The sequence below is a fragment of the Oculina patagonica genome, chromosome 8 (assembly GCF_052425735.1).
Source record: "Oculina patagonica isolate OP01 chromosome 8, crgOcupat, whole genome shotgun sequence".
Classification (NCBI taxonomy): domain Eukaryota; kingdom Metazoa; phylum Cnidaria; class Anthozoa; order Scleractinia; family Oculinidae; genus Oculina; species Oculina patagonica.
The window spans coordinates 17,465,750-17,480,222 of NC_135765.1; the positions used below are offsets into that span (position 1 = coordinate 17,465,750).

The window sequence follows — 14,473 nt, forward strand, 5'->3', positions numbered from 1 at the left end:
ATAAACTGAAACTTACATCAGGAGAACCCGATTTCAAAACTTTTACTTTACAGACAGTATTTGTTTAAAAAGGAGCGAAAACGGCTTTGGGGCCACGCACGCACTCACGGTGATATCGCCAGAATCCCTAACCGGAGGTGATTTTTAATGACTATGAAGGAGTAGTGTCAACCAATGCAATCCATAATGAAAAGAGGGATATCTATAAAAAGTATGAAGCTAAGTGGACCACTCTCTGCATAAGCGATGCGGTAGCTTTCGTACCACTGATTAAGTAAAAAAGCCAGGTTAAGGTGCATTTTCTTTTGTCTGTTATATTTATCCTTTATCATTTTAGTTACATTAGATCTGTTGTTATAGTAAGTAGCTGTATTAGTTTAGTGCCAATTTCAGTATTTTTTGTAAGTGCAGTGTAAGTTCTGTCAATTAGCTCTTGTGCCATGTTTAGTGTTATAGTATTTTAGTCTCTTTTGTATTTAAAATAATATATATTTCACTGTAAGTAGTAAGCATCGCATTGTAAGTAGTGTAAGTGTTGTAAAAAATAAGTAAGTAGTGGGCATACTTTTTTTGTATTTTTGTAAGTGCTGTGCGTTTGTGTGTTTGCAATTAAAAAAACAAAAAATTAAAAGAGGGAAGAAGGCATCCCATAATTAAAGAATTTTGCCAGGTATTAGTTTTCGAGCATAATGTGAATACGGGGCGAGAAAATATTTGCCTGAGCGCAAGCTACTCAAATCCCGTAGAACACCCTTAATAAATGCAACACCTCAAAATAACACACCGAAAAACCTCGAATTCACTGACAGTATTTAATGTACTGATTGATAATTTACTTTTATTCTAATTCCTTATGAAGAAAACCATCTTCTGCATGAGATAGTTGTTTCCTTTAATGTTGTTTTTGTTGTTGTTGTTGTTGATAGGCTGATTAATTATAATAGTAATTGGCCCACTTATATAAATTTAGACTACCTACCCTTGACAGGAGCTGTTATCATTCTAAAAGGTTTCAGCTAACGTCGTTATAAGGCAGCCGGCCTGATTTTGATCTAAGAACTACTTCACTAAAATGTATATAAAGCATATTAGACTTGAAAAATCGGAAAATATTGGGTCCGTTGGGTGACAAGAAATGAAAAACTCTTGAGAGAAGGGCTGAAATGAAAAATTACCACTTCTACGATAAATAATTAAGCGATAGAAAACAGTGTTGAACTGGTTGCTGAACTGGAAACAAACTTTACAAGCCCCAACTTTCAAACCAAATTTAACTTGTGAACAGAGGTTTTCAGTTTGGCCGCGATGCGAACTCAACCTAGCAGTCTGCTGATAATAATAATAAAAGAAAATTAGGAATATACGGCCAGCCTTTTTACCAGGGGCTGTCCTACCCGCGGAGAATTGATTGAATATACCAAGAACACTCCAAATTGCCGCCGCAGCGAGTGGGCCTGAAGTAAACGAGCGAGGCAGCTTTCTAATCGGCAGATTACATTGTAGGGCTTGCAATCATTTTTCTTACGAAACGCAAAGAATTGTGGTCGGCGGTAAGATCAAAGGTGTTTGGAACAAAGAATTCCTAAACGGAAGTCGAAAACGTAACGACTCTCTCGTACATTCTTTTGAAACGTCATGACTGCATACATGAGGACCGGAATTAAGTCCTAGAATCTAGGACTGAAAATCCTGTGTCCCCAGAGCCCTTCGTTTCCTCATGCCAAGGCTCAGCCGGCTAAGAGAAATGAAAGGGCTATAGGGACGAGAATGCATCAGACGTTAAAGGCGTCTGTCTTATTTACTGTTTTTACACTAGTTAAAAGCGTCCCGTTTTTATACTAGACGGCTTTAACGTCTGAGACCACTTGAGCACAACTGTTTTCAAGATATTCGGGCGGGAACCCAAGCAAGAATGACCAACAGGTGATGGAGTCGAAAAGGAGGTCGAAAGATCTTCTCACCTCTGTCAATGCAAATGTCTGCCGTAAGATTTAATTATCTCAATTATCTCTTTTAAATTTTCTTTATTAATTGACAAGTCTCAGTTACAAATTTCATTTGATCTATCTCAAATGCTAAGTATTTTAAATGATTTTAGGCAGAGTATTTTTTTTAAGTATTAATAGTTTTTTATGTATTTTAATTGATGTCTCTAATTAGCCCACAAGGGCTATAAATACATAGACACGGAAATAAAGTTTTACTTACTCACTTACTCACCCACCCACCTACATGTAACACATTGTTCCCAAATTGATAATTTAGGAATAAATTTGGAACTGTTTTGTTCCAAGTTCCTATTTGTGAATGGAACACATCGTTCCCAAAGTAATAGTTTAGGCCTGTTTTGTTCCAAGTTCCTATCTGTGAATTTGCTTGCGTCGCTAGTGAAAACCAGGCTTAAAGGTTGATCATTTTCATGTCATTCTCCATGCTTGGGCACTCAGCCCTTACATTTAGAAAACAATTGGGCTGGCTCAAATGGTAATTTAAAACGTTTTGCTGTTTCTAAAGTTTGTCATCGCTGAGATCAAGACTTGCCACAGTGAAGCGAGTTCGAGCCCGCAAAGCGGCCCATTGAGCGACGAAGTCGCGAAAACGAGCGACGCAAGTCGCGATTGGTCGACCTTTGTCCCTTCGTCCCGGCGTGTCAATGCGTCTAGCTGACAGGTGAAACATGTCAAAATAATGTCAAGATGCTGCTGTCGCGTTCTTGAAATTAAATGTACCGTATCATATTAAAATCTTTCCGAATTTTTGCTTAATTTCGTGTTGTTTTGTATGTCCTCTTTCCATCTTGATGAAGAAAAGGCCAGAAACCATTATAAAACACAAGCCAACAGGGAGCGTTTTCTTTATAAAAATCCCAAACAGAAAATTAATTCCCAATCAAATGTCTGAAATGAAGAAAAGGATGATCAGAAAAGAAAAAGCGGATTAACACCGGGGGCAACCTAGTGTCAGCTATTTCTTGTTATTTAAAAATTTGCGAAGCAGAAAGAGAAATTTGAGTTTACTTCGCGTTTGCATTTTTTTCTGCAATGATTATCATGACTACAAAACAGGATACGTCTTAGCCCGATTGTACGTTGTTTTTTGACGCTTTTTTTTCGATTTTATTGTTGTTTTCAGGCGTTTTTCTTCATCTTTTGCCAAGTCCATCTTTTTCTAGTAAGTTTTAATAAACTTGTTGGACAATCTTTGCCATTTAGAAAAATCTTATCTATCGTTCATCTGAACTCAAAGCCGTGGAATCAACTGGTTCCGATTCCGGCATCTCGCTGCAGTAACGGGACCGTACGCTATTTTAGTAGGGCCGTACGGCTTTTTCCGGCCCTGCTAGAGCGAGGCGTACGGCCCTAATACGGGACTTTTTTTAATATGGTTTTCCAAGGAAATTGCGCGCAGGTCCGTACGAGTCATATGAAAAAGGCGAATTCCACTTCTTCTCTTTGCTTAATTTTATTTAAATAATCTTTTCGTAGTTTGGCCCTATCTCTACGCACAGACTTTGTTACGTCGTCTGAAATAAAGATTTGGAAATCATGGAATTCTTTTACTATAAGAGCGTTGGAAGCAGCGTTTACGGTCTTCACCTTATCCGTGTACCTCAGATGGTAAACATGAATTGGTCTTGGTGTTGGCTTTGCTGTCGCAGCACGTTCTTTTATGTTTGTATGGTGCGCCCACATTACTTCGATGTCCTTGATTCCCATATGGGTTTCGAACAGATTGCGCACCAAGAAGAACTCTAGGGAATCGTATCCCTTCTCTGTATCCTCTTTTAATCCCCATATAACAACATTGTTTCTTTTAGAGCGGTTTTCGAGGTCGTCAATTCTACGCGGGAGGCTTTTTCTGTCATATTGGTTTTGACTTCAGTAACTTGTTCCTCCAGAAGACCATAGCTTTGGTTCAAATCCTTAACGCCTTCAGTGGTCTGCTTCTGGTTTGTTTCAAGATTCTCTAATTTCTGCAGTATAGAGTTTAGCTTTCTTTCTTGTTCGACTTTCGCCTCTAAAAAGTCATCCATCTTGGCGTCCATCTTGGTCAGGACAGAGTCGAGTTTATCAGAAGAGTCAGTAACTGACATTCCCAGGGGGGTACTCCGGCTTGTAAATGACGGGGATGATCGAATGGAGGCAAAACTCAGGACCCAAAAAAGTCCCTAAGTCTTCCAACATTACCCAAAAAAGTCCCTGGACCAAAAATAACCGCTAAAAAATTCCCTTGTCAAATTGCCCCTTAATTGCCAGGAGAGGCAATAATATAACACAAAGAAAATCATACAAAATTGAATGTTCGTGTTTGTTTATTCATCATACCATAAATACGCCAAGGCCGTGCCAAGGCACACTAGTTCGTTTTTAATACCCAAAAAAATCCCCTGTTTAAATCAAGTCACCCAAAAAATACTTGCCAAATTTTCCAATGCAAAAAAACCCCGGAATCGAACATTTCAAACCCCCAAAAATCCTTCGATCATCCCCGTCATTTACAAGCTGGAGTAAGACTTCTTACAAATTGATTACGTAACTACTTACGGGACAGTTACTTACATTACAGAAAAAAAGACTTCTTACAAATCGATTACTTACACTACATACGGGACAGTTACTTACATTACAGAAAAAAAAAGACTTCTTACAAATCGATTACTTACACTACATACGGGACAGTTACTTACATTACAGAAAAAAAGACTTCTTACAAATTGATTACTTACACTACTTACGGGACAGTTATTTACATTACAGAAAAAAAAGACTTCTTACAAATTGATTACTTACACTACTTACGGGACAGTTACTTACATTACAGAAAAAAAGCCTTCTTACAAATTGATTACTTACACTACTTACAGAACAGTTACTTACATTACAGAAAAAAAGCCCCCCTGGGCTGACATTTCACTCCCTTTCATTGGTTTAGACCTGGTTTTGATACTCATTCGCCTCTTTAAGGTGATAAGCACAGGAATAAAGCAATATCACGTTTTTAAAAGAACATTGATAAACAATTTGAAGAGGGAGCTCGGGGCACGTCCGTTCATCTCGGGTAGGTACGTTATGTATGGGGAACTATTATGTTAATTACTATATTGGGGACATTATAGTTCCCCATACATAACATATCTACCCTACATTCATCTCGCCATCATCCCGCTGACCAATTTCACGATTTTTTTTTGGAATCGGAAAATTCGCAAAATTAAAGTGTCGCGAAAATTTCATGTAATAAGGTTTTTCTATGGGATTTACGGACATTGAAATTTACAATAAAAGTACAAAGATTTTATAAAATTGACAAAGATTTAAATAACATTTTGTAAGTCCGTAAATGGTTCTGATCAGTTTTCCAGGGTGCATTATGAACTCGGTGTATTAGCTCAATCAGCATGGTGTAAAAATTATGAACTAGTATCTTGTCAAAACAAAAGTGTTTTTACATCCATCATGTCAACAATAGTGGTTAACAGTTTATGCCACAATAAATTGATTATCCAGACTATTTAGTCCAGACAGCCATTCATACACATTTCTCAGGTCGTGATTAAGGCGATAATTTATTATTATATGCTCAATGTCAGTGCTAGCAAGTGTTAGGCTAGCATCATCTGCGTACATTCTGGGTTCCGAATATGTCAGGCAGTGTGGTAAGTCATTAATATATATAAAAAACAGAAGAGGTCCCAAAATTGTTTCCTGGGGAACACCACATCTTAGACATTTCGGAGTTGACTTACAAGAATTAATATGACAATCTGTGTTCGATTATCTAAATAAGAAGCAAACCATTGATGACTGGTCCAACAAATCCCACAGTATTGCAATTTTCGCAACAAAATATCGTGATCTACTGTATCAAATGCCTTTTTGAGATCTAAAAAGACTACGGCATTAACAAGACCACGGTCTATATCCAAGGCCCAGCTATCTGTAGCTTCGATAAGTGTGCGGTGAGCGTGGAATGCACAGACCGAAAACCAGATTGATGGCATGAGAGAAAGCTGTTTTTTGTTAAATAGTGATAAAGTTGATCATAGATTATCCGTTCAAAGACTTTGGCCACAACTGGAATTACTGATATTGGCCGATAATTCGTTGGATCAAAACGCTTCCCAGAATTTTTATACAATGGAGTGACTCTGGCAGATTTCCACTCATCGAGAAAGATACCCGTCATTAGGGATTCATTAAATATATGAGTGAGAGATTCTGCCAGTAAATCAGGGGTCCCCTTAGAAGTTTTGCTGAAATATTATCTAATCCTGTTGCCTTTGACCTACAAAGCTTTGATAGTAGTGCAAAAACATGTGTAGGTGTTGTTTTTTCAAAAACAAAAGTTTTATTAGTTGCGGTAAGAAATTTGTCGAAGCTTTCTCTAAATATGATGAAAACTGAGTTTATTTATTTATTTATTTATTTTTTTTATTTAATTTTTTTTTTTACTTTAATGCTTCAGAAGACTTACACTACAGTACATTACATTTGTTTAACCCTACATACCGGTACATTACATTACACAGTACATTTACACAGACATACTACATTACTTACGTTATACGTTACAAAAGTAATTACGGTACATGTTAAACACCTATAATCTCCAAAAAACTTAATCTTATACATTATATTACAGAAAACTGAGTTTATGCTAATTGCATCAAGGCAGAAGTTATAAAAATTTACGGAAAGTCCCCTCTAATGAGAACGCAATAGAACAAGAAGCCTCCGCTAAATCCCTCGGAGTTTATGTTGATCAAAATATAAACTGGGAGTGTCATTAATTGAAAACATTTCTAAGAAGATAGCTTGTGCTATTGGTGCAATTAAAGGAATTCGGCATCTCACTCCATTTAATATTTTAATCAAAGTTTATAAAAGCCTTATTCAACCACAATTTGATTATTGCAACGTAGTGTGGGGAAGCTGTAACAAGGGCCTTTCTGAAAAACTGCAAAGGCTTCAAAACCGCACAGCTCGTACCCTAATGTCTGCGAGCTATGATAGTAATTTAGATGATTTGTTCCGGACACTGGGGTGGCGAAGACTCTATTATCAAAGATTGGAACAGAAGTCTATCCTAATGTATAAAACATTACATGGTATTACTCCTGATTATCTGAGATCGTATATCGTGATGATGTCAGTGCTTATCGTTTAGGGAATACCGAAAACAAATTAGTTCTTCCACAACTTCGAACTGATTATCTCAAGAAAAGTTTTTGTACAACGGAGCTCAGTTGTGGAACAACTTACCTATAGACCTAAGACAAGCATCTTCACTGGCCGATTTCAAATCTAAATTAAGTCGGCACAGTTTAAAGTAATATCTAAATTTTAAGTAAATTTTAGACACGGCCTCCATGAAAAGCAGACATTTTTTTGTTATTTGAATTTGTTGTTGTTAAATTTTTGTAGTTAGTTAGATAGGTAGATAGTCCAGTAACTTAATTGACTGATGGAAAAACCATGTATAAATAAAGTTATCTTATCTTATCTTAGTCCAAATAGGTGTAGAGCAGGGGGGTGCATCAGGGACTGTAGCCCCCCCCCCCCCCACCAAATAAAAACTTTGTGGGGGGCTCAGCCTTCCACGTTTTAAAGTTTAGCATTCCATCTTGTGATCGTTTCATCAGGATCCTTTTTGGCAAAGCAATCTGTTGTAGGACTTTCAATCAACAAACATCCTCCTGCAGACGCCACTAGTAGAGGCCCACAAACGGTTGAGAATTCTTTTTTTGTCATTATTTTTGACATTGGCGACTTCCGAACCCCATTTTATGCCCTGTGATGAAAAAAGAGATAAAAAAAAAGAAAGGGAAAAAAGAAACAAAGAAGGATCGTCGGAACTGTGGTTTAAATTAAAGGGATTTCGTTCAATGAGAACAAGCACAAAAAAAAAAAAAAAAAACAGATGACATCTTGTCTGCTAACAAGTTTTTAATGCCGAACGATCAAAAGTTCAAACATTGAAGCTTTCTTGAAAGCCTTGGGTAAACTTTCTTTACGTTCGGAAAAGTTCGAAAAATTATCGGATACGTTTGTATAGCTTTCGAACAACAATCACAATCTTCAGAAATCCTCAATCCAACCACCCCACCCCCCCCCCCCCCTTCCCCGGTACCCCCCGCCCCCATTCCAAAATGCTCAGCCGTATCTGGTTACTCAGGTGACAGGTTTTACTGTGCTTGATATACATTTGAAGCTTTAAAAAGTGATTAAACATTAACTGCCTGATTAAAGCTTCATCTAGCCTCTGTTTTGATCGTAAATGGAGTAGGGGTAGGGGAAAGTGGGACCAAAAACGTATTCCACGTTCTCCCACCCACTCCCCACACGCAACATAGAACAACACATTGAAAGAAAAATTGTTACTTACAAAAAGCACGTCAACAGTTACTTTGTCCAACAGTTCTTCTACAAATGTAACACTGTTAATCACTCGAATGGTGTATTTGTATTCATCATTTCTTGTGACGTCCTTTATCACTAGCGTTGCAGGAAGATTTGCTTCGTACTCAGCTTTGAAATTATCTGAAATTGTGAACGTGGGAGAGCTATCGGCTCGCGATGCAATTGGGACCTTTTGTGATCCATCAGCTCTTCTCTTAATGCTGATGCCAAAACTTGCAGTAGCAGTGAAGTTCCACACGAGCTCAACTTGTGTGTTGTTGACTCCTTCCACCACAACAGTAGGATTGGCGGGCTTTCTTGTGAAACTGAATGATTCTGAAATGGTAGCCGGTCATAATGTCCCAAGAAGAAGAATTCACTTATCAGCAATCAAACCCGGAAATGAAACGTAACAGTACTGAACAGTAGCATGAACTATCGTAAAACAACCACCGAACTTACCAGACCTCCTCAGCACTCCAAAAATCACAAGCGTGGCTAACGTCCATCGAAAAACAGAGACGTGAAAAGCATTCATTTTCTTTTATGTTGAGTTGAATTAAAAGAATTTTTAAATTGAATTGACACCGCCATGTTTATTTTTGAGCAGGCGCGTTTCAGCGGATAACTTCATGTTAACTTCATGAAATCATTTGTACACATGCGCAGACAGAATGCCCCTCTGCCTCCTTCTGCCTCCCCTCTGCCAGATCTAATACAATTCCGTCTATGCGGGATTTATGCGGAAGTCTTATGGGCCACGAACTACTTGAGAGTTGTTTCAATTCAACTCAGCATAAAAGAAAATGAATGCTTTTCACGTCTCTGTTTGTCGATGGATGTTAGCCACGCTTGTGATTTTTGGAGTACTAAGGCGGTCCGGTAAGTATGGTGATTGTGATACAAACTCCCGAGGTTGTTTTTAATATCAATTTTTAAAGCTTATGTAAGTTGTGTTGGCAAGGTTTCCGCACAGCCCCCTACATTAATTATGCATACAATATTCTGACTGATTCGTTTTCTTTTTGTTGAGCTAAGGCCCTGTTTATACGTCGCACAATCGTCGAATTTTATTGGTATAAATTGCAACAGGACCACAAAGTACTGAATTCAGGGCTTCTGAAATTTCGCGCGGTCGCGGAGACGCGAAATTCAGGTATTCGCTGTTTTCACCGTTCCCATAATACATCTTGTACCCCCCAAATTTGAAAGCATTTTTTCATTTCTCTTGGGATTTACAGTGACGTGCAATCGTCCCCAGAGAAATTGAAAACAATGCTTATGCAAAAATTTTGGGGTTATTTAAATAAAACAAGATGTATTATGGGATCGTGAAAAAAGCGAATATCCGCGAAATCCCGCAAAATTGACAAAAACATATGAAATCACAGGCAGACCACCCTATGTGTTCGTGGTTAATAATTGTTGAGAAACATTACGCCGGCTTCGATTTACTACAAAATATAAAAGTTACTCTAAATGATTCAATAAAAGTTAAGATGAAATGCTGAATGTGTCTTGTGTCGTGTTTTTTTGCCGCCCCGAGCCCTGTAAGACGTTTATTTTGTGAGATCATTTAGCGACCGGTAGAAGAGAGAGAGAAGAGAGAACAAGGCAGGCAGCTTTACCACCGGCGGTCGTGACCTTGTCTAATTCAAGCTGGAACTGACGCTAAACCATCAAAATTCTCACCTCGAAAACACCGGCATCCGATCGACTAGATATTTCTCTGTCCTTGTGCCAAATTAGAGCTTCACACTTCCAATATTTTTCGAGAAAAGCGATCCCGAAATCTTAAAAGTAGCTTTCTCCATATGATCAGTGCAAAATTCTGGATCAAAGGAATTTGAAACATGCGAAACATCAAACGCACGCCCTAATTTTCTTTTGTTATTTGTATGTTTCAAATTCCTTTGATCCAGAATTTTGCACTGATCATATGGAGAAAGCTACTTTGAGACTTCGGGATCGCTTTTCTCGAAAAATATTGGAAGTGTGAAGCTCTAATTCGGCACAAGGACAGAGAAATATCTAGTCGATCGGATGCCGGTGTTTTTCGAGGCGAGAATTTTGATGGTTTAGCGTCAGTTCCAGCTTGAATTAGACAAGGTCACGACCGCCGGTGGTAAAGCTGCCTGCCTTGTTCTCTCTTCTCTCTCTCTTCTACCGTTTGCTAAATGATCTCGCAAAATAAATGTCTTACAGGGCTCAGGGCGGCAAAAAAACATGACACAAGACACATTCAGCATTTCATCTTAACGTTTATTAAATAATTTAGAGAAAATTTTATATTTTGTAGTAAATCGAAGCCGACGTAATGTTTCTCTATATATCTTCTATATGCGCCAATGATTTCAACGTAACCTTATGTCAACAATTATTAACCACGAACACATAGGGTGGTCTGCCTGTGGTGAAATACCGTGAAATTCGCTAGAAATTCGACCAAATACATGTCAGTTCAACATATTTGAAACTTATCTTGGCTGTTGGAGCTGTTTACTTTGCCGTAAACGTGCAAATTTATCTTGAAATTTCGTCAACGCCACAAGTAAACATTGTACCAAACTACCAGGCGTTCTTAGATTGAATCATATGTTGCGAAAACCTGGGGACTGGTGGCAAAGAAGACTTTTCGTTAACACTACACAAAGTGAAAGCAAACTGCTGTTTGAAGTAATGCTGGCACACGTTTAATCGTACACGAATGAAGACACAAGAATGTTTTGACTTCACAGATGGATTTAAACCTTTGATCTAGAACAATCTTACCTTGGAAACTGCAAAGCAACACAAGAGAGCGATGTGGAGAAAATAAGTTTATTGCATTACAGTTTTCGGCTCTGAATTGCAGCTGAAAAAGGAGGTTAACCTGCCAAGCATTTCGGTAAAGCTTTATTTGTTTTTCTTACCGCTTGAAACAAGTACAGTTGCCTTCAGAATTGTGTTGGATGAATTTTTGTGTCTTTATTCTTGCCCTGAATTTGACATCCTTCTAATATTTTTGTCAGGAATCTTCCTTTTTTTCTTTCTTGTTTGCTTGTCAACGAAAATTTGCCCCAAAAATTTCCGTGAAAATCCCGCGAAATTGGCCGTTTTCTCCACTTATTTGTCTCTTCAAATCCTGTGAAATTTCACTTTTTTCCCCGCGAATTATCAAAAGCCCTGACTCATGCATAGCTTGTGGGAGAAGTGTGTGTGTTCGGTTGGAATGTTCGATTGCTGAACAAAACGAAGAAACGGCGCGATGGGAGGCAAACAAAAGTGTTGGTTACTGTTTGCAGCGTGCTCCTGGGGGGTTTCTGTCATGGTATTTTTCTCAATGTCGGGTCGAATGCTCTTTAAAATAAAGTTGCATGTTTTTCTTGACACTCGAAACGCTTTCTTGAATCTTCCTTCATCATATGTCGCCCAGACTAATTCCCACCATCGTGTATTTCTGATACTGTGACGACAACTCTGGTGACACTGAACATCTTCATCTTCGACTAATTGTAACAGCAAACAAATCGATAAACAAACTCGCGCAAGAAACCTTTTCCTCACCACTACCAGTGTCAACATTCGACGTCGCAGCTGCCTTCTCCGCTGTCTTTCTCTGGATATTTTCTCCAGCAATAATGCCTTTGTAAACCTTGCCAGGTTGTTTTGGTTAAATCTGCGCGCTCCGAAAAATTTCGCGATCTCCCGTTAGTTTTTGCGGGAATTATCCCCGTCACTGGTCAGAAGTGCTGAAGACTCGGGTGAAAGATTAAATTCGGTTAAATTAAATCCGACGTCTAAATCAGGCGGCAATTAATGTTGACTAATCAACGGATTTAATTTGAATTAAATTCGTCGGAATTAAATTCGAAGTATAAACAGGGCCTAAGTGTCCAATTGCCATTCACCATTTGTTTCCCGTGGCGTTCCGTCTTCCAACTGTACAAAATCGGTCAAACACTTTCATACAGATTTCAAGGATTTCTTGAATAATTCACTGTCTTCTTTAAGCTTTTTTAGCCCAGTTAAATGCTTCGAAAGGTGAATGATACTTGGCATATTATTTCTCACTGTAGATTTGTAATTAAGCTGAACTTTTTCACTTTGTTGTGGCCCAACTTCGCCGACAACTCTGATTTGGACTACATTGTATGAACTCTGATCACGCGCGAGTCACACCACTGCCTGATGTCATCTATGTGTCTGTACTCTAATAGATCATAAGTAAGAACCAATCAAAACAAGCATAGAATTCAGGTTATTATATAACTTACGATAGTTCATGCTACTGGTAAGCGAATTCTTCAATTCTCTTGTGTTATTTCAGAATCATTCAGTTTCACAAGAAAGCCTGCCAATCCTACTGTTGTGGTGGGAGGAGTCAACAACACACAAGTTGAGCTCGTGTGGAACTTCACTGCTACTGCAAGTTTTGGCATCAGCATTAAGAGAGAGGGATCACAAATTGCATCGCGAGCTGATAGCTCTCCCACGTTCACAATTTCAGATAATTTCAAAGCTGAGTACGAAGCAAATCTTCCTGCAACGCTAGTGATAAAGGACGTCACAAGAAATGATGAATACAAATACACCATTCGAGTGATTAACAGTGTTACATTTGTAGAAGAACTGTTGGATAAAGTAACTGTTGACGTGTTTTGTAAGTAACAATTTTTCTTTCAATGTGTTGTTCTTGAACTTTATCGTTGTAACTTCTAATTAAATTATCGTGTCTGTGTTGCATGAGGGGAGTGGGTGGGAGAATGTGGAATACGTTTTTGGTCCCACTTCCCCCTACCCTTACTCCATTTACGATCAAAACAGAGGCTAGATGAAGCTTTAAACCAGGCAGTTTAATCACTTTTTAATGCTTCAAATGTATATCAAGCACAGTAAAACCTCTAAAAGCACAATAAAACCTATCACCTGAGTAACCAGATGCGGCTGAGCATTTTGGAATGGGGGCGGAGGATGCCAGGGAAGGCGGGGGGGGGGGGGGGGAGGGCAAAGCTAGATGAAGCTTTAAACCAGGTAGTTAATGTGTAACCACTTATTAAAGCTTCAAAGGTATATTAAGCGCAGTAAAACCTGTCACTTGAGTAACAGTCATAATGCAGTCAAACCTCGATTATCTGGACTCATAGGGACTGGACTAAATAGTCTGGATAATCAAGGGTCCAGGTAATCGAAAATATGAACAATTACACTGTATGAGCTGCAAATAAAATTGGCTTAAAAAACTTACATGTATAGGGGGGTCCGTTTGGTAGGGAGGGGTGGAGGGTGGAGTAAAAGCTGGAGGTAATGGGTGCAAGGAGTGGCAAGTACGATATGTTTTTGTATTGTCTTGATATTTGAGGTCTGTTTGGGATGAAGAAACTACAATCAAAAGTCTTCAAAAATTGAAGAGATTGAATGAATGCTAGTGTGCAAATTTTATTCTTTATGCAAAGTGCTTATTGTACTAACATAATTGTATGCATGTTGTGTGTTTATTCTACTTTGAGGTAGTGTGCACGATGTTTATCATGATTATTCACTGCTACTTTTAACAGATTAGTTAATAATATGTAGGTTGCCAATGAGAAAACAGATAGTGACTACAATGTATAATAAGTCATATCCCTGTTAGGATTTTGAAACCTGGGTACTGTTTAATTTTTTGGCTTTGATGGATTCATTATAATTTTGTTTGGAGTTTTTAGGTTTGATTGAAATTTATAATTTGTAGTTTGCAGTTTTGGATAATTCTTTTGTTCCATATTTTTGTGTTTTCTAAAAGACTTCATCACCCCCTCCATGAGGTTAATGCACAGAACATCCCTAATTGTCAGAGTTCCCATTTTTTTGGAAGCTAGGGGTCCCTGGGACCTCCAGTTCTATGAAACGGAAGGTCCCTTTTGCTTTTCAAGGGTCCCCAGTCTATGAATTATGTGGCATTTTTTGGCAAATTGTGCAGCAAACAGTTATACATTTTGGGGGGCTTATTTGACCTTGTTTTATCAGGTTTGAGAAGGAAAAAATCACTTATCAAACCACAGGCGGCCCAGACGTTGTATTTGATCAACATGACATACTGATGTTGGCTCTAA

General features: G+C 38.4%; 3 protein-coding genes across 3 annotated transcripts in view; 1 reads left to right on the forward strand and 2 right to left on the reverse strand.

The window, feature by feature from the left end:
• The window catches only part of LOC144662776 (uncharacterized), a 238,480-nt gene extending 229,482 nt beyond the window's left edge, over positions 1 to 8,998 (reverse strand). Inside the window, 2 exon segments of the mRNA XM_078523689.1 lie at positions 8,382 to 8,735; positions 8,862 to 8,998. Coding sequence (XP_078379815.1) covers positions 8,382 to 8,735; positions 8,862 to 8,937 — 430 coding nt within the window. The 5' untranslated portion in view covers positions 8,938 to 8,998.
• Positions 1 to 14,473, reverse strand: part of LOC144662800 (fibroblast growth factor receptor 1-A-like) — a 254,321-nt gene that overhangs the window by 22,167 nt on the left and 217,681 nt on the right. The window lies entirely within an intron of this gene.
• The window catches only part of LOC144662809 (uncharacterized), a 122,645-nt gene continuing 117,277 nt past the window's right edge, over positions 9,106 to 14,473 (forward strand). The window contains exons 1-2 of the mRNA XM_078523754.1: positions 9,106 to 9,281; positions 12,709 to 13,041. Coding sequence (XP_078379880.1) covers positions 9,206 to 9,281; positions 12,709 to 13,041 — 409 coding nt within the window. The 5' untranslated portion in view covers positions 9,106 to 9,205. The remainder of the gene's footprint in view (positions 9,282 to 12,708; positions 13,042 to 14,473) is intronic.